This window comes from Microcebus murinus, chromosome 9, assembly GCF_040939455.1.
Source record: "Microcebus murinus isolate Inina chromosome 9, M.murinus_Inina_mat1.0, whole genome shotgun sequence".
NCBI classification, from domain to species: Eukaryota; Metazoa; Chordata; class Mammalia; order Primates; family Cheirogaleidae; genus Microcebus; species Microcebus murinus.
This window is the reverse complement of record NC_134112.1, coordinates 22,186,362-22,204,268: the sequence shown is the minus strand read 5'-3', so window position 1 is coordinate 22,204,268 and position 17,907 is coordinate 22,186,362. Positions and strand designations below refer to the sequence as shown.

General features: G+C 38.9%; 2 protein-coding genes across 6 annotated transcripts in view; both read right to left on the bottom strand.

The window, feature by feature from the left end:
* The window catches only part of NOD1 (nucleotide binding oligomerization domain containing 1), a 50,024-nt gene extending 49,816 nt beyond the window's left edge, over positions 1 to 208 (bottom strand). The window contains exon 1 of one of the 2 annotated variants that reach the window (XM_012735869.3): positions 83 to 208. The gene's annotated coding sequence lies outside the window, so the exon portion shown is untranslated. The remainder of the gene's footprint in view (positions 1 to 82) is intronic. The other variant, XM_076006333.1, reaches the window with a different exon arrangement.
* A 10,077-nt stretch (positions 209 to 10,285) lies between these two features.
* GGCT (gamma-glutamylcyclotransferase) lies at positions 10,286 to 17,606 on the bottom strand. 4 transcript variants are annotated; one of them, XM_012735864.3, is made up of 5 exons: positions 17,376 to 17,606; positions 13,701 to 13,846; positions 12,615 to 12,750; positions 11,509 to 11,621; positions 10,849 to 10,980 (listed from the first exon to the last, which is right to left on the bottom strand). In XM_012735864.3, exons 1-4 carry the CDS (start codon positions 17,514 to 17,516, stop codon positions 11,544 to 11,546), a joined length of 501 nt encoding a protein of 166 aa, XP_012591318.2. In that variant the 5' UTR covers positions 17,517 to 17,606; the 3' UTR covers positions 10,849 to 10,980; positions 11,509 to 11,543. The 4 variants fall into 4 exon arrangements, with proteins under 4 accessions (XP_012591319.2, XP_020145485.1, XP_075862446.1 ...); XM_012735865.3 differs by lacking the exon at positions 11,509 to 11,621 and having other exon boundaries at positions 10,286 to 10,980; XM_020289896.2 differs by lacking the exon at positions 12,615 to 12,750 and having other exon boundaries at positions 10,286 to 10,980; positions 11,469 to 11,621.
* Positions 17,607 to 17,907: the final 301 nt, after the last annotated feature.

Here is a 17,907-nt window from a genome sequence, read left to right as displayed (position 1 = left end):
CCGCCTCCCGCCAGCTCCGCGCCCGCGGCGCCGGGACCCCAGAGAGCGTCGGCCCCGCGCAGCCCCAGTCGCTGGGACTTACTTGGCCTCCAGCTTTGCAGACTTCGCAGCAGCGAGGAGCGAGCGTAAGAGCCCGGGCCGGGGAGGGAGCGCTCCAGGCCCGCAACTGCGCCAGGGCAGGGCGGGCGCGGCCGCCTCGCAGGCCCGGAACGGGAACTGGCGGGAGGGCAGCCGCAGCCGCCTCTGGCCGCGCCCCGGAGCCCGCCGGTCGCTGGGAGAGGCCGCGGCGGGGCGGGGCGGGGCGGGGCGGGCCAGGCAGGGTCCCGCGGGGCGGCAGCGCGCCCGGCTGGGGCGTGGGAGGCTCGCGGAGAGTCGCCCCCTGCAGCCCCGAGGGGCGCCCAGCGCGGGGGGACGGGCGGCCGGCGCCGCCGCGCAGGGCCGAATGGGCAGGCCGCGGAGCTCGCCCAGGGCGACACCCTGGGGAACCGGTCGTCGTGCGGATTCTGGCACGGCCTCTGCGGCCCAGGCCAGTCCCCCTGAAAGTGCCAACCCAGCAACCAGAGCCAACGCCTGGACGTGATGGTAAAAATTGTTAAAACGTGACACGTAGTCCGGGTGAAATCTAGCTAAAAGTCATCGCCTTTTTTCTAGCAGAGCATATATTTCAATTTATACTTTTTTGGAATCTAAGCTTTTTCCTGGCCATAAATCTGTTCTTGGCAGTGTACATTTTATATTCTATGCATAGGCCGTAATGACTTGTAAAGGAGTTTTTAACATACTAATAAATTTCCCCCAATAAAATATTTGTTAAACGTTTTAAGTGAGGAAGGACTACATAAGGTATGTCGATTCATTTAATCATATGATCACTATTACTCATGAATATTAAAATTCCCGTCAACAACTGCTTTCTGAGAAAAAGGAAAGTTATGTTCCTAAATCAAAAGTGAAACTTTGCAAACATAAAATTGATGAAATACAATGTGCATTGTACACCAAAATGAAGGCTAGGATACTAATTCTTCCATTTTATCCTTATATGAACCTCTGGTGGAAAAATTAGACAATTTTTCTAATTTTTTCCCCTCTAGGATCCTGAAGTTTATCTTCCATGTCTTTTAACCCCTCATTTATATTTTCCATATCCTGTTTCTCTGGCTGCATTCGTAGTAACTTCAGTTCTGTCTTTTGACTCAATAATTACTTTGTAGATGGTTAATTTGTTTTTTTTTTTTTAGAAACTCATGTTTATTTTCCATCAACCTTATTTCCATTTTTAAGAGTTTGTAGAAGAACTTAAGACCACTCAGTGGTTGTTAGGTTAATTTGCTTTTTAACCCACCTACAGCAGGCAGATTAGCAGTCACCCAATGATATCCATGTCCTAAACCTGGAACCTGTGACTATGACAAGGGAGAACTTAGGTTACAGATGAGTTTAAAGTTGCTAATTAGCTGAGCTCGAGATAGGGAACGTATCCTGGATTCCCCAGGTGGGCCCAATGTAATCACAAGGGTCCTAATAAGTGGAGGAAGTAGGCAGAAGAGAAAGAGAGATACCAGCCTGAGAGGGTCTGTATTGCTGGCTTTGAAGATAGAGGGATGGGACTATAAGCCATAGAATGCAGGTAGCTTCTAGAAGCTGCGAAAGGCAAGGAAATGGACTCTTCCGTAGGCCCTCCAGAAGGAATGCAATCCTGACACTTTGATTTTAGCCCAGTGAGACCCGTTTTGGAATTCTGACTTCCAGAACCGTAAGATAATACATTGTGTTATTTTAGGACACTAAATTTGTAATAGTTTGGTATAGTAACAATGGGAAACTAATATACTATTTAAGTTCTTGATTTTAACAATAATATATTAAAATTTGGGGGGTTCTATTTGTAGTTTTCTTGATCATTTCTAATACTCTCCTGATCTTTGGTGATTGCATCATTTAGAAAATATTTTATACACAGTTATTTTGGGTTTGTTTTTAAACTTTTTATTTTGAGATCACTGTAAATTCACATCCAGTTGTAAGAAATAATGCAGAGAGATCCATGTACCCTTAATCCAATTTTAATGGTAACATCTTGTAAAGCTATAGTATAATATTACAACTAGAACATGAACATTAATACAGTCAAGATACAAACCATCTCCATCACCACAAAGATCCCTCATGCTGCCCTTTATACCACCTTACCCCCTCCTTAACCTCTGAAAACCACTAATCTGTTATCCATTTCTATAATTTTTCCTTTCATGAATGTTATGTAAATCGAATCAGACATTATATAACATTTTGGGCTAGATTTTTTTCACTCAGCATAATTCCCTGAAGATTTATGCACGTTGTTGCGTGTATCAATATTTCTTTCCTTTTTATTACTAAGTAGTATTGCATGGTATAGATTACCACAGTTTGTTTAAGCATTCACGTGTTGAAGGGCATCTGGGTTGTTTCCAGTTTGGGGCTATTATAAATAAAGCTGCTATATACACATTCATGTACCAGTTTATGTTGAACATTAAGTTTTCATTTCCCTGAGATAAATTCCCAGGAGTTCAACTGCTAGGTCAGTTTCTTAAGAAACTGCCAAACTATTTTCCGCAGTAACTGTACCATTTTACATTCCTACTAGCAATGTATGAGTAATCCAGTTTCATAACATGCTCACCAGCATTTGATGCTGTAACAATTTTTTATTTTAGCAATTGTGATAGATGTATAGTACTAGTGATATGTAATTGGGGTTTTACTTTGCTATTAATGTTGAACATCTTTTCACGTACTTGTTTGCCATCTATATCTCCTCTTGGGTGAAATGTATCTTCGTGTCTCTTCTTTGTTTTCTAATTAAATTGTTTGCTTTGTAGCTGTTGACTTTTGAATTCTATATTTGATTTGCAAATATTTTCTCCCATCCCTAGCTTGTCCTTTTATTCTTTTATTAGGGTCTTTACCAGAGCAAAGGTTTTTAATTTTGATGAAATCCAATTTATCATTTCTTCCTTTTATGGACCATGCTTTTGGTGTCATAGCTAAGAACTCTTTGACAAGCCGTAGATCACAAAGATTTTTTTACTATGTTTTTTCTTTTTAACCTAAAATTTTTATAATTGTATGTCAGACATTTAAGCCCATGATCCACTTTGAGGTAATTTTTTTATATAATGTGTGATACTTAGGGGTCAGGTTAATTTTCTGCTTTTTTTTTTTTCTTTTGCCTATGGATATCCAATAGCTGCTTCAATAACATTCATTGAAAAGGCTAATTCGTCTGTTAAACTACCTTTGCATCTTTGCCAAAAATCAGTTGGGTATATTTGTGTTGGTCTATTTCTGAGTCCTCTGTTCTGTTCCATTGATCTATGTATCTATCCCTTGGGAAAATATACACAGTCTAAAAATTGGGTAGAGTAATTCCTCTCATTATATTCTTATTTTTCAAAATTGTTTTACCTACGCTAGTTCCCTTGATTTTCCATATAAATTTTAGAAAAATAATCATGCTGGGATTTTGATAGAAATTTTGTTAAACTTTTATATTAATTTAGGGGAGAATTGACATCTTTACTATTGGAAGTTGAATCTTCCAATCCATGAACATTGTATGCCTTTCCATTTATTTAGATTTTCTTTGATTTCTTTTATCAGTGTTTTATAGTTGTCAGCTTACGAGTCCTGCACATGTTTTATAAAAATTACACTTAAGTATTTCCTTTTTTTTTTTTTTAAGTGATTGTATATAGTGCTGATAGGAATGTAAAATGGTTCAGCCTATATGGGAAACAGTTTGGGGATTCCTCAAAAAGTTAAATATAGAATTACCATATGAGCTAGGTATGACCCCATAATAATTGAAAAGAGATACTCAAACATGTGTACACAAATGTTCATAATAGCACTATTCACAATGGCCAAAGGGTGAAAATATTCCAAATGTCCATCACTGGATGAATGGATAAACAAATTGTGGTATACTCACATGACAGAATATTATTCAACCCTAAAAAGGAATGAAATACTGATACATGCTACAGTGTGGATGAACTTCGAAGACATTAAACTAAGTGAGAGAAGCCATACAAAAGGTCACATATTTTATGGTTCCATTTATATTAATTATACAGATACCTAAATCCATATAGACAGAAAGCTGATTGGTGGTTACCAGGGGCTTAAAGAAGGGAGAAATGAGCAGTGCCTGCTTAATGAGTATGTAGTTTTCCTTGGGAATGATGAAAATATTTTTGTAGTAGATAGAGGTAATGGGTACATACCTTGTGAATGAATTAAATGTCACTATATTGTTCACTTTAAAATGGTGATATTTTGTTACATAAATTTCAACTCAAATAAATTTACAGTTAAAAGAAGCAATTGTAAATGGTATTGCATTTTTAATTTCAATGTCCATTTCTAGCATATAGGTGTATAACTGATTTTTGTATGTTTCCGTTTTATTCTGTGACTTTGCTGATTAACTTATTGGTTCTAGATTTTTGGTTTATATTCCTTGGGATTTTCTATACAGATAATCATGTCCTTTGTATATAGGGATGGTTTCATTAATTCCTTTCTGATTTATATAAGTTTCCTTTTCTTTTCTTGCTTTATGGCATTGTTAGAACTTCCAGCACTATTTTGAATAAGATAGGTGAGAGCAGATATCCTTGCCTTGTTCCTAATGTTAGGGAGAAAACATTCAGTCTTTTACTATTAAGTTTAATGTTACCTGTAGCTATTTTGTAGATTCTCTTAATCAAGTTGTTAAAGTTCTCCTCTATTCCTATTTTTCTGAGAATATTTATCACAAATGGATGAATTGTGCCAAATGCTTTTTCTGCATCAATTGACACAATCATATAACTTTTTTTCTTTAGCTTATTAATACATTGGCTTACTTTGATTTTCAATATTGAATCAACATTGCAGCTGTGGAATGAACTCCACTTGATCATAGTATGTAATTCTTTTTATGTCCTGCTGAATTCTTTGCTAATATCTTGTTAAGGATTTTTGCATCTGTATTAATGAATGATCTTGGTCTGTAGGCTTATTTATTTATTGTATTGTCTTTGTCTGGTTTGGGTATTAGGTAGTATTGGCTTCATAAAATGAATTGGTAAGAGCTACCCCATGCCCCTCTCTGTCTGTAGTAATTTTCTTTGTTCAGATATCAATGTATTTATTTGAGACAGAGTCTCGCTCTGTTGCCCATGCTCGAGTGCTATGGCATCAGCCTCGTCAGCCTAGCTTACAGCAACCTCAAACTCCTGGGCTCAAGCAATCCTCCTGCCTCAGCCTCCAGAGTAGCTTGGACTACAGGCATGCGCCACCATGCCCAGCTAATTTTTTTCTATGTATTTTTAGTTGTCCAGCTAATTTCTTTCTATTTTTTTAGTAGAGACGGGTCTCACTCTGGTCTCAAACTCCTGAGCTCAATAGCTCCTCCCGCCTTGGCCTACCAGAGTACTAGGATTACATGCATGAGCCACTGCACCAAGCCATGAAATCAATTTATTTAGTATTAATATAGCCACTTATTTTTTCCTTTGATTGTTTGCATCATATATCTTTTTCCATCATTTTACTTTCAAACTGCTTATATTATTATATTTCAAATAAGTTTCTTGTAGCCAGCATAATGTTAGGTCATGTTTTTAATCCACTCTACCAATTTCTTTCAGTTTGCATATTTAGACCATTTATATTTAATGTAATTATTACTATGTTAGGGCTTAAGTCTGCCATTTCATTTTTTGTTTTCTGTTTTTTCTGTTTTTCATTTCTCTGTTGTCTTTTTCCTGCCTTCTTGAACATTTTTTTGAATGTTACTTGAACATACTTGAACTTTGAAATTACTTGATCATTTTTTTGGAATTCTATTTTGATTTATTTGTGGTGCTTTGAGTGTATCTCTTGTATACCTTTTTTAGTGGTTGCTCTAGCAACTAGATATACATAATTGTTCAGTCTACTGGTGTCATCATTTTACCAGTTCAAATAAAGTATAGAAACCTTACCTCCCTTTATTTTCTTTTTGTAATTATTTTAAATATTACCTCTACATATATTTAAAACCACATAAGGCAGTGTTATAATTTCTGCTTCAATAATCAAACATAATTAAGGAAATGCAAGACAAAGAACATCATATTTTTGCTTACCATGATATTTTTTCCTTTCTGATTTTCTAAGGTTCCTATTTTTATCATTTCCTTTCTGTTTAGAGAACTTCTTTCAATCATTCTTTTAGGGTAAGGCTGCTGGCAACAAATTTTCTTCATTTTCCTTCATCTGAGAATGTCTTGATTTCCCCTTCATTCTCAAAGGCTATTTTATCTGGATTCTGGGTTGACAGTTATTTTCTTTCAGCACCTGAAAATGTTCCATTTCTTTCAGGCCTCCATGGTTATGATAAGAAATCTGTTGTTGTCTGAATTGTTTTCCTCCCATAGGTAAGGAGTTATATCTTTCTGCTCTCAAGAATTTTTCTTTACCTTTAGTTTTTGTAAGTTTGCCTGTCATGTGTATTGGTGCGGATTTCTTTAAGTTTATGTTTGGGGTTCACTCAGTTTCTTGAATCTCTAGGTTTATGTCTTTTGCCATATTTGGGATGTTTTAGTCATTACTTCAACCTGCCCTTTCTCTTCTCCTCTTGAGACTACCATGACACAAGTGTTAGATCTTCTATTATAGTCCCACAGGTCTATATTTTTGGGGTTTTTTTGTTTTGTTTTTGTTTTTATGCAGTCTGTGTTCTCTCTGTTGTTTGGAATGGGTAATTTCCATTGTTCTATCTTCCATTTCATGGATTCTTTCCTTTGTCTCCTTTATTCTGCTGTGGAGCCCATTTATTGAGTCTTTAATTTCAGTCATTGTGTTTTTCAGTTAGAAAATTTCCATTTGGTTCTTCTTTATCTCTTCTATTTCTTTCCTGAGACTTTCCATATTTTCATTTATTTCAGGCATGTTATTAATTGCTCAATGAAGCATTTTTATGATGGCTGCTTTAAAATCTTTGTCAGATAACTCTAATATATCTGTCATCTCAGATTTGACATCTATTGATTGTCTTTTTATATTTAGTGAGATTCTCCTGGTTATTGGAATGAGTGATTTTTCTAGTGAAATCTGAACATTTTGGAGAGTATAAGACTTTAAATCTTATTTAAACTTTCTGTTTGAGCTGGCTTACTCTGAAACCACTTCAGCAGGGGAAAGTGACAGGCCCTGCCACAATACTGCCAAGTAGGTGTAGAAGTTCAGTCCCCTATGTAGTCTCTGTTGTCACCCAAGGAGGGCGTGCACCTTGTTACTGCTGAAAGCAGGGGGTGGGGTAGGAGTTGTATTTAATAATTCTCCATTAGGTTTCCACTGATATCTCTTTGGCTGGTAGAAGTGGGATTGCCTTGTTACTGCTCCCCACATGGCCTCCACTGACACCACAGGGACGGGTGGCTTGGTTACCACTGGGAAATAGTGAAAGTCCTGATATTCCACTTGGCCTCTGATACCACCCCAGTAGAAAGGACAAAGGGCACCATTGCTGCAAGATAGGGTTTAAGTCTAGGCTTCCCACATAGTTTCCACTGACAGCGTGAGGAAATGAGGCTTGTTACTACCAGGAGTCTCCCTACTTGGCCTTTTTTTGACACTACTGTGGGGTTAGGGTGCCTTGTTGCAGCTTGGTGAGTGTGGAAGTCTAGGCTCCCCTCTTGGCTTTTGCTGGCATGAGTAGAGGTAAGGGTCAACAATTTTTTCTGTGGTGTAACTAGAGGACAGCATTTATTCTTTAAAAGTTTTCTGTCTTGCCAAACTGCCCTGGTCCTTTCACTAGAGAAAGTTGGCTTTTTTTGTTTTGTGTATATGTGCCTATGCTCACTGGTGCTTTCAAGTTGTTAGCTTCTTCAACTACAAGTATAAGATGTATGAGGCAAAAGAAAACCCAGAGAATTCAACACCATATTGTGCCTTGGGTCCTGAGTCCTGGGCTGGCCTGTCCTCTCTCCACCTTTTAGTCTTCTTCTGTTTATTTTATACATAATGTTCAGGGATTTTAATTGTACTTAACTAGAGGAATAGGGAAACATATGTCTACTCCACCTTCACAGAAGTCAAAGTCTCCATACATATTTATTTTGTATTCTTTTGGATAATTTCAGTATCTTAAAACTTTGGGGGTCTAAATTTGGTTTTTATTTATTTATTTATTTATATTTTAATTTTTATGCACCTTCTTCCTGAGATACATTAAAATTTTTTTCTGTTCTCACTCATGATACATTGTCTTCCTTATTATCTTTTAAATTTTTTTTTTTTTTTTTTTGAGACAGAGTCTTGCTTGTTGACCAGGCTAGAGTGAGTGCCGTGGCGTCAGCCTGGCTCACAGCAACCTCAATCTCCTGGGCTCAAGCAATCCTTCTGCCTCAGCCTCCCGAGTAGCTGAGACTACAGGCATGCGCCACCATGCCCAGCTAATTTTATATATATATATTAGTTGGCCAATTAATTTCTTTCTATTTATAGTAGAGACGGGGTCTCACTCTTGCTCAGGCTGGTTTCGAACTCCTGACCTCGAGCAATCCGCCCGCCTCAGCCTCCCAGAGTGCTAGGATTATAGGCATGAGCCACCGCGCCCGGCATATCTTTTAAATTTTTAAGGGAAATCCTGAGGACCTTTTATATTAGGATTGCTTTCTCCAGAGAGGATTTGCTTCTGTTTTTGCTGGGAACCACTGCAGGGTACCAACTGGGGGCTGTTTTAGTCCTCTTCAAGGGTCCTGGCTTCAGACAGAATTCTCAAGTTCAGTTTTCCTGTCCTACAGCAGGAGGCTCCAGGGTTAGTAGTCCAATTCTAGGGCTATAATTGGCATTTATACCCAGAGACATCAGGATCATTTGCTTACCAGTACTGTTTGTCCTTTCAGCTCACAGTTCATCTTCCTTCTTTCTTTTTGTGGGGAAGGGTTTGGTTCACCTTGAAGATTTTCCTCATTTTATTGCAAGTCCAGAAATGCTTTTTCAAAAACTATGTTTGTTATAGTTTATCTAGGATCTGATAGTATTGTGGTTTCAAGGGCCAAATTCAAGGAGTAGAAAGGGAAACTCCTTACATATGTTATCTGTATTTCAAGTATTACCTTGAAAACTAGAAAAATAGTATTCCTCATGATTACCAGATTTTTGTTAAAAGGACAGACGTGAAGATTTTTATTGTTAACATTTTAAATTCCTTAAGAGTTGTCATTTTAGTTAAATGAGAGATTAGAATAATATTCTATTCTTAGTACCTACAGCAAAACTGTGCCTTGCTCACTAAATGACCATAAGTGGGTTCTAGAAAGACATAAGAAAAACAAACTTGGTCTTTCTCAGGAGTTAAGAACTAGGAGAAAACTAGAATATTAGAGGGTATAGGAAAATGGTGAGTTGTGGCAGCTATGAAACATGGGCCAAATCCTTTAATAAAGAATCCCTTTTAATAAAGGGATTTGTCCTGTGAAGTTTGGATTTGGTCGAGGGGGCCATATTTGAGGATCTGGAGAGCCACATGTGGCCTTGATATCGCAGGTTCCCCACCCCTGGATGGCTCAGCCTCACTACGGAATTGCAACTGTAGCCTGAAAACTTGTTCTGTCATTTTTCCCAAGAGAACAAAACAAATTTTTATTTTATGCTCCTGTAGCTAGTTCACTCACATTGCAGTTTGGAAGGTACAGCTCATTGCATTTCATAGAGACATAAGTGAATTTTTGAGAGCCAGTATTGCTTTATTCATGACTCTTCTTTCCTCCATTTATTCAGTAAGTAAATTTAAGAAGTCTACCATTTCTTGACAAGCCAAGAATCAAACTTCAGCTGCCTCTCCCTCCAATTTTCCCTTCATAATTTTGACTCTTCTACTTTAAAATTCTATTCCAAGGATGACCCTGTATAAACTTAATTCTTCAATAAAAACAATAATGATTGTTAATACTTATATTGTGCCACATTCTGTTCTAAGCTCATTACATATATTTTATTTCATCTTCAAAACAATCCTAAGATATAGGTGTTTTAATTATCCTTACCTTACAGTTGAGAAAACTGAGGCATGAGAAACAAATAACCCAAAGTCTCACAGTTAGAAATTGGTGGCACTGACAATTAATTGATCATAGGCTATTTGGCTCTAGAGTCTATACAATACTAGTCTAGTATAGACTCTATATGGCTAAGACCGGACCCTGTATGTGTCATGATTTGGGTCTAACAACATAATGAAATAGAGTACTTTAGTAGGGAAAACAGGTTAAATCACAAATACATTTATTCCTCTAAAAACAGTATACCATCTTTCCAATTTTCAAGATTTTATTATCAACCATCTCTGTAGTTTGTTTACTCTTATTAAGCTGATAAAAAAAATCCCATTAGCTCAAACATTCATATCAAGAAAAAAGTTAAATTTAAAAATATATATATGTTAAAAAAAAAACTCCATGCAGAGCAATTCACCAGCAACATCATCAAGCAAGCTGCAAGTCTACCCTTTGCCAGAGAGCAAGAAGACACTTAAGATCAACTCAAGAAAATAGCTTTAGTGTTTGGAGAAGGTATGCCCACATCAATTTGTCACACATTCCAGGGCCTCATAGCCCCCTTTTTAATTGTCTAACTCCTAATCCAGTTTCCTTTTATAGTCTGGAAACAAGGAATTACCCAAGTGAGAGGGCCCTTCAGAGCGCTGATGAAAATGGATTAAACATGGAGATATCCCCGTCCCTGTTCTCAAAAGTTAAAAATATTGTATATTAGCACAGAAAAAGAATATCCTTAGATAAACTCTGTTGTGTTCTAATGAGTTTGTGTTTCCCTCTTTTTGATAATATCTTCAATTTCTTCTGAGACCTTTCCTTTATAGTCATTTGGTTGTATTGTTTTTAACTTCTCTTGGTACTCCAGTGGCAAACCATTTTCTTTTGCACCCATGCAAATAACCTAGAAATAGATAAAACAAATTAGGAATGGATAAAACAATTTAGCATACCACAGTTTTATTGGCATTGTCAGAGTCTGAAATATTAGCTTTCACATATTAACTCCAGAACAAACAATTATAGAACAAAATACAGTCTTTCCTCTCATACTGAGCATGAATGCTTAGGGAGTTTTCAAAGCCACATAAAGCATCCTCATGGAATATCAATTTTACTCAATAATATTCAAAATATTTTTATATTAAAGACAAAAACATCTTATTATGTAAAATTTTACATGACCTTTTAAGAAAAACATCAGTCTTTAAAAAAATTTAAAGTTTATAGGGACAGTTTTGGTTTTAATCCTCGATTCTGCTCTTGCTCTGAATCAGATATGGAGGAATAAATGGCAGCTGGGTTCAAGTGGCACTTTCAAGATCTATACCAGGCTAATTTCTCTAGGATTTATACCAAAAAATTCCAGATTAGGCCCAGGAACTGGGTTACCCAATATAGGTGCCATGTCCTGATTGGGCCTGACAAGTACCTAGTTTGGGTTTCTGAGAAGGGATGTCGGGGTCTCTATCCCACGTTCTTGTCTTGTGCTTGCAGGAGTGGTTTCCCTGATTCTGAAAGGCAGTGTGACTTGTCTTTCTCCATCTAGGGATGGAAAACATTTCAGCAGTAGGAAATATATTTCTTCCCCATAAAAGTGAATTTTGATATTCTTAAAATACTGTTTATGGAAAAGAAAATATCATAAAAGCATATATATAGACTAAGTCTATTAAACATACACTTATATTTGTTCTTTTCTACTTTAAGAAAGAAAATACATGACTAGAATTCTGATTCATGTAAATTTCTAAAAGCTTTTTTTTAAGTTTTTTTTTTTTTTTTTTTTTTTTAAGAGACAGGGTCATATTGCTCAGGCTGGAGAACAGTGGTGTGATCATAGCTCACTGTAACCTTGAACTCCTGGGTTCAAGCAATCCTCCTGCCTCAGCCTCCCAAAATAATGGGATTATAGGTGTGAGTCCCCATGCTTATTCTCTCAAAGTTTTTTTTTTTAATAAACAAAGTTTTATTAATATAATTCTATCATTACAGATAAATCTGAACAATTTTTGTTGAATTTGTACTTTAGGTAAATACCTGTTGTTTCTGTACTTAAAAACATTTTGATTAGAATGATTTAGCCATGTGGAATTTAAAACATACAAAGCCTTTTAGAAATGAGATACTCTTTATCTTATCTCAGTGAAAATTAAAAAGTAATCCCAAACCGGGATTACGCGGTGGCTCACGCCTGTAATCCTAGCACTCTGGGAGGCTGAGGCGGGCGGATTGCTCGAGGTCAGGAGTTAGAAACTAGCCTGAGCAAGAGCAAGACCCCGTCTCTACTATAAAAATAGAAAGAAATTAATTGGCCAACTAATATAAATATATATAAAAAAAATTAGCCGGGCATGGTGGCGCATGCCTGTAGTACCAGCTACTCGGGAGGCTGAGGCAGAAGGATTACTTGAGCCCAGGAGTTTGAGGTTGCTGTGAGCTAGGCTGATGCCACGGCACTCACTCTAGCCTGGGCAACAAGCGAGACTCTGTCTCAAAAAAAAAAGTAATCCCAGAAAGTCTTTGCAAATAGCTTACCTTTTTATATTGGGGTGATGGGGGAGCACTCTCATAATTTGTCATCAGATAACTTCGACAGGTTATTTCTCTTCCTTCTTGAGTTGTAACCTTAACTTCTATTACAACATATGTTCCACTTTTAACCCCTTCTTGCCTGAAACCAGAACAGCCCAATTTTAACCATATTTGACCTAGCCAATTTAGTTTACTGGGTAAGGTCTTTTAGTCAGGTAAAGGAGGTATAGGATTAAAAAATCTAACTATATATGGACATACTTGCTTCCTTTGTATTTTGGGATATAGTAAAACATAAAAATACTACCACATCAAATGTAAGCTTAGCATTTCAATTAGAAAGTCTGAGACTTAATATTACTTGGTATATTCCTAACACAACTCTCCATCCTGTCAGAAAACATGCTTCAATATAGTTACTTTCATCTTTATACCCTGAAACATTGTTCTTCAGGCTACAAAAATAGACTGTGTGTTCTGACAGCAAGAGAATATCCACCCAGAGAAAAGTAGAGACGATGGTTCGTTCTTGTTCACAAGTGACATAAAAATATCAGGCATCTGCTTTTCTCAAGGCCTTCTCTTTTCTACCAACTTTCTGTGTAGGAAATACTCTGCCAAACAACTCTGAGAGTCCTAGATATAAAAAGTATCAATGCATCTCTAACATGTTATTAAATGCCTTTACAAATTATTACTTATTTACTGATCCAACTGCCATCTTAAATAATTGTTCTTTAAAAACTTAAAGTGTTTTTAAAATCAATAAAAATATGTAACAATTACAAAAATCTTTATGCCTTTTACCAATATGAAACTATAAAGAGAAATTTTTGTAAAAGACAGATAAAACAAAAATTAAGGACTTTGATCTTTTACATAAGAGAGTAAAAACATTCTCCCAAATCTCAATTAGAAAGTGTAACCTTTCTAGACTTTTTAGCAAACTCACATGATTATACCTTTTATGTTGATTCTAAAGTGTAAAGAATATATGGTTTTGAAAAACTGATACACATATACACATCCTTGCATATAATCCACTTTCTGAATTAGTTATTTTTTAACTTATAATTAGAAGCTACCTACTCATCCAGAGAATTTAAATTGCTTTTGTTCATTTTCCATACTATTCCCCACACTTCATCGCCAGGACTTTGAAAAATGGTGGCTATACCTCCATGCCAAGTTGGACTTGTTTTGCCTTGGGAATTGCCAAAGTCAAGTTTAAAATCCTACAAAGGAAATCAAAGTGATATGATCAATATCCACTTGAACCCCAATTTCTCTCCTCAAAAAGAATTTACCTTGAACTCCATGCAATTAAAACATTCAATAAACTGTGAGTTCCTTCCACACATAAGAAGCTGTAGAAAATACAGAATTAAACAAACAAGGACCCAGATCTCAAGGACTATGTATTTTTAAATATTTTTCTTTAAAGTGAAACAAACAGTGAATATGTACAGACATCTTAATAAAAACAAAAGGCTTAAGGCAAAAAAAAATCCCATAACCCCAATTCCTTAACACAATTGCTTTCATTTTTGCAAATTACTTCTTAGTCTTCTTACATATGCATATTTTTACTCAGAGACAAGCTGAGTGATGGCTATATGGGGATTATAATATTCTCTCTACTCTTATGTCTGTAGAGTATCCTATCAGCATATATCACCATATTTGCCCTAAGGGAGCTGGCATTTGAGAATAGATGATTTGTATATCATGAACATTAATATTCATGAATTGTACTAATTTACCTACAATAATAAGAGCAGCTAACACTTACTGAAAAATGATTGGGTGTGATACACTGTGCTATTAGTGTTATATGGACTATCTCTTTTTATCCTACTAGAAACTTTATTATACCCATTTTACAGCAAGAAAAAGAGGCTTAGAAAGATTAAGCAACTTGCATAAAGGTCTCAAAACTAATGAGTAATGGAACCAGGTTTCTAGTTTAGCTTCTTTCCTCACAGAGGTGGGCAATAGGGGATAGAGTTAATCCCGGGGAATACTAAAAATCCTTACTTGGCTTGTTTGTTTGGTCTAGGAAGCTTTCCATCTTTTTGGATCTTAGTTTCCTTACTAGTAAAATAAAAAAAAAGTTGGACTAAATGATAACTCTAAGGTCCTTTCCAGGTTTACATTTTATCCCTGTCACTTATATCTTCTCAAAAACCTTGTCAGATATTCAGGAATAAAGTTGGTTTGCTTTACCACTACTTTCAGTGAGCATATTGGATGTTCTAGGACCAAGTTTCCCTGGCAGAACAGTAGATCTGATAAAGTTACAACCCACACCAGGGACTGGTTGTCTCTTGCTAAAGTCAACAGCCAATTCTCATTCCTTATCCTGCTCCACTTCTCAGCTGCTGGTGACATAGATTACTACTCTCTCTTGGTCCACCTCTTTCCTGACTTTCAGGCTGTTGCCTGATCTCAATTTCTTTTGCCAACTCCCACCCCTGCTATCTTATCTTAAAATGTTGGTTTCTCAGGGCTCAGTCTGGGCCATTTTCTCTATTCATTTTGCAATTTGCCCAAGACAATCTCATTTTGCCTTGAATGGCTTCAAATACCATCTAATACTCCAATCATCTTTAAACCAGCCCAGATTTCTCTTCTGAGCTTCAAAAGTGCTTATTAGAACAGGGCCTAGCACACAGTAAGTACTTAATAAATGTTCACTAATACTTTTCTGTTCACTTGACTATCTAGCAAGCATTTCAAATTCAGGATCTTCAAAGTGAACTTACAATTTTTCCCTCTAAAACTGGATTCGCTTCTTCTCTCTGTAGACATTACCATCATCTACCTCGTGCCAAAAACGTGAGTCATCCTTGATTGCCTTCACACTTAACCACCAAGTTTTCACAATGGTACCTCCTAAATATCTCTCAAATCCATCCACCCATCCCTGCCACCACCTAGTATAAGGGCCATTTATCTTTAACATGAATTGTTGCAAAAGCTTCCTAACTGGGCTCCCCACATACACTCTTGCCCCCTTCCAAATCCATTTTCCATAGTTACCAGAATGAGCTTTCGGAGATGTACATCTGATATTTGCTTCAATTCTGCAATGGGTCTTCTCATTGCTTTTGAGTTAAAGTCCAAAGTCTTATTTGGCCTCTGTGGTCCTGTAAGATGTGGCCCTTTCCTATCTCTCCAGTCTTCATGCCACATCCCCTTTCCACAATGGCTAGAAGATCCAGCTTCTTTCCTCAGATCCTTTGCAGATGCTATTCCCTGTTTACTCACCAGTTATTCAGGTCTCAGCTTAAAAGTCACATTTTCAGCAGGGGTGGGGTGGGGTTGGGTCAGGTCCCTGGGTCATATACCCCATTGCACCTTGCATAGCTCCTTTTTAAAAATGACCATACCTGTAGCTAAATAGTCATTTTGTGCTATCTCTTCCCCCTGCCCTGACTATAAGCATTTGAACTCTCTTTCTACATTTGGGAAATTCTCTACCTTACTAGTTTGGGGATAGGGAGTACCAGAGCCTCACACCCATTTTTGAAGCTTCAAAGTCAAGAAGTTCATTCTTGTTTGCAGTCAGGACATGGGTACATGGCCAAGACTTAGCCAATCAGGTCCCTGTGGGCTTTGAATTAGAAGCTAATGCCCAAGGACAGCAGGGACTCCACCTTGGTGGTAGCAGACACATCTAGGTTTCAGGAACTGCAGGTATATAGTACGGTGGCAGGCAGAGTCTAGCACAGGTGTGCTGGTCATGCACAATACAGCATCGATGTTTACCAGGTTCAACAGTGGTGCAACAGAGGCTCCGTGGGCTGGTTCTGTTGTGCGATGCTGGCTGTGCTACGGTTGCTGCGCCTCCCTTTATGCCTGCCTGTTTTGTCAGCTTTGTACTCCTGCCTTCCTGGTCATTCTGTGAGCTATCCAATAAGCTTTCAATACATTCTTTTTTTCTGCTTAAATCAGCCAGTTTCTGTTGCTTGCAACTAAGAACTCTGACGAGGTTAGCAGAGATCATGTTTGTCTAGTTCAACGCTGTCAAAAGGTTTTGTACATAATCCGTCTGCACATCTCTTCTATAGACTGGGAGGGCCTCAAAACAGCAACTTTACTCAATCGTCTTTGTATCCTCGGTGTTACGTGCCAGAAGAATATGCACTAAGCGAATGAATGTATGGGACCGAAGAGCGACGATTTATGGCTGGTTATGGCTCATCCGGCCGCCTGATGTAACTACACACTGCGGTTACTATGGATAAGACACGGTTCCAGCTTTCGGGACCTCCCAGATCAGGAGTGAAAGACAGGTAAACGGAGTTTTACAATGCCAGGTGACAAGCCCTGTAACAAAGGTATCTACAGAACAGAAAGCAACTAATTCTCTGACTCGGGTCGGAGAAGGCTTCTCAGATGTACCAGGGGCCTGTGAGGATGCCCCTCAGTTAGTGGACAAGACAGAGGCGGCCACATCTGTGCCGAACGAGCCGCAGGTGGACACGTCAGGAAGCGGAAAGCGCGGGAGGGCACCGTGGCCAGGCCGGGTAGCACAGTTCGGCAGGGGTCAGGAATGGGGAAGTGAGGGCAGTGGAGGTGGTGGACTCGCCCAGGAGGCAGAAGCCATAGCACCGAGAACCCTGGTGTGCTCTCCCCTGGAAGAACTGCGTTCCTGGCCCGTTCCGCCCACGCGTGCCCCCGAGGAAGTGACTTCTGGGAATCCCGGCCCTCGCGTGTACATCGGGCGCGACGCCGCAGGCGCCGGCCCGGGGCGCTCACCTTCAGGCGGGCCACGCAGCAGAACGCGGCCGAGGGGTTTCGGAGGTGGATCCTCTCCGTCAGCAGGTTGCTGCCGTAGGCGAAGTACAAAAAAGTCTCCTCCTCCTGGCCTCGGCCGTCCTCGAAGTTCGAGTTCGCCATGTCCCGCACAGCCCTGGGGTCTGTAGCACAGGTGTGAGGAGCGGACTGCGAGCGCGGCCCAGTGACAGCCGCACCGGCGCCTCGGGGTTAGAGGACCGGCGGGAAGCGTGGGCCGGGCCAGTCGAGAGCCAGCGCTCTTCTGATTGGCTGCCAGCACCCATCGACGTGAGTCGCCCCCTTTGATTGGCCAAGCCTCACTATCTCCTCCGCTGAGACTTTGAAACTCTTTGTCCTGAGGCAAACCCGGGCTGATTCCTCATTGAACACGCTGCTCTGATGTCCCGCCCCCTTGCTCGCGGCTCCCCCTGATTGGCTGGTGGGCGGGTACTACGCGGCAGTGGGTCAGGTCCAGTGGGTGGGCTTTGACTGAGGTTGCTGTGACGGCTGGTTT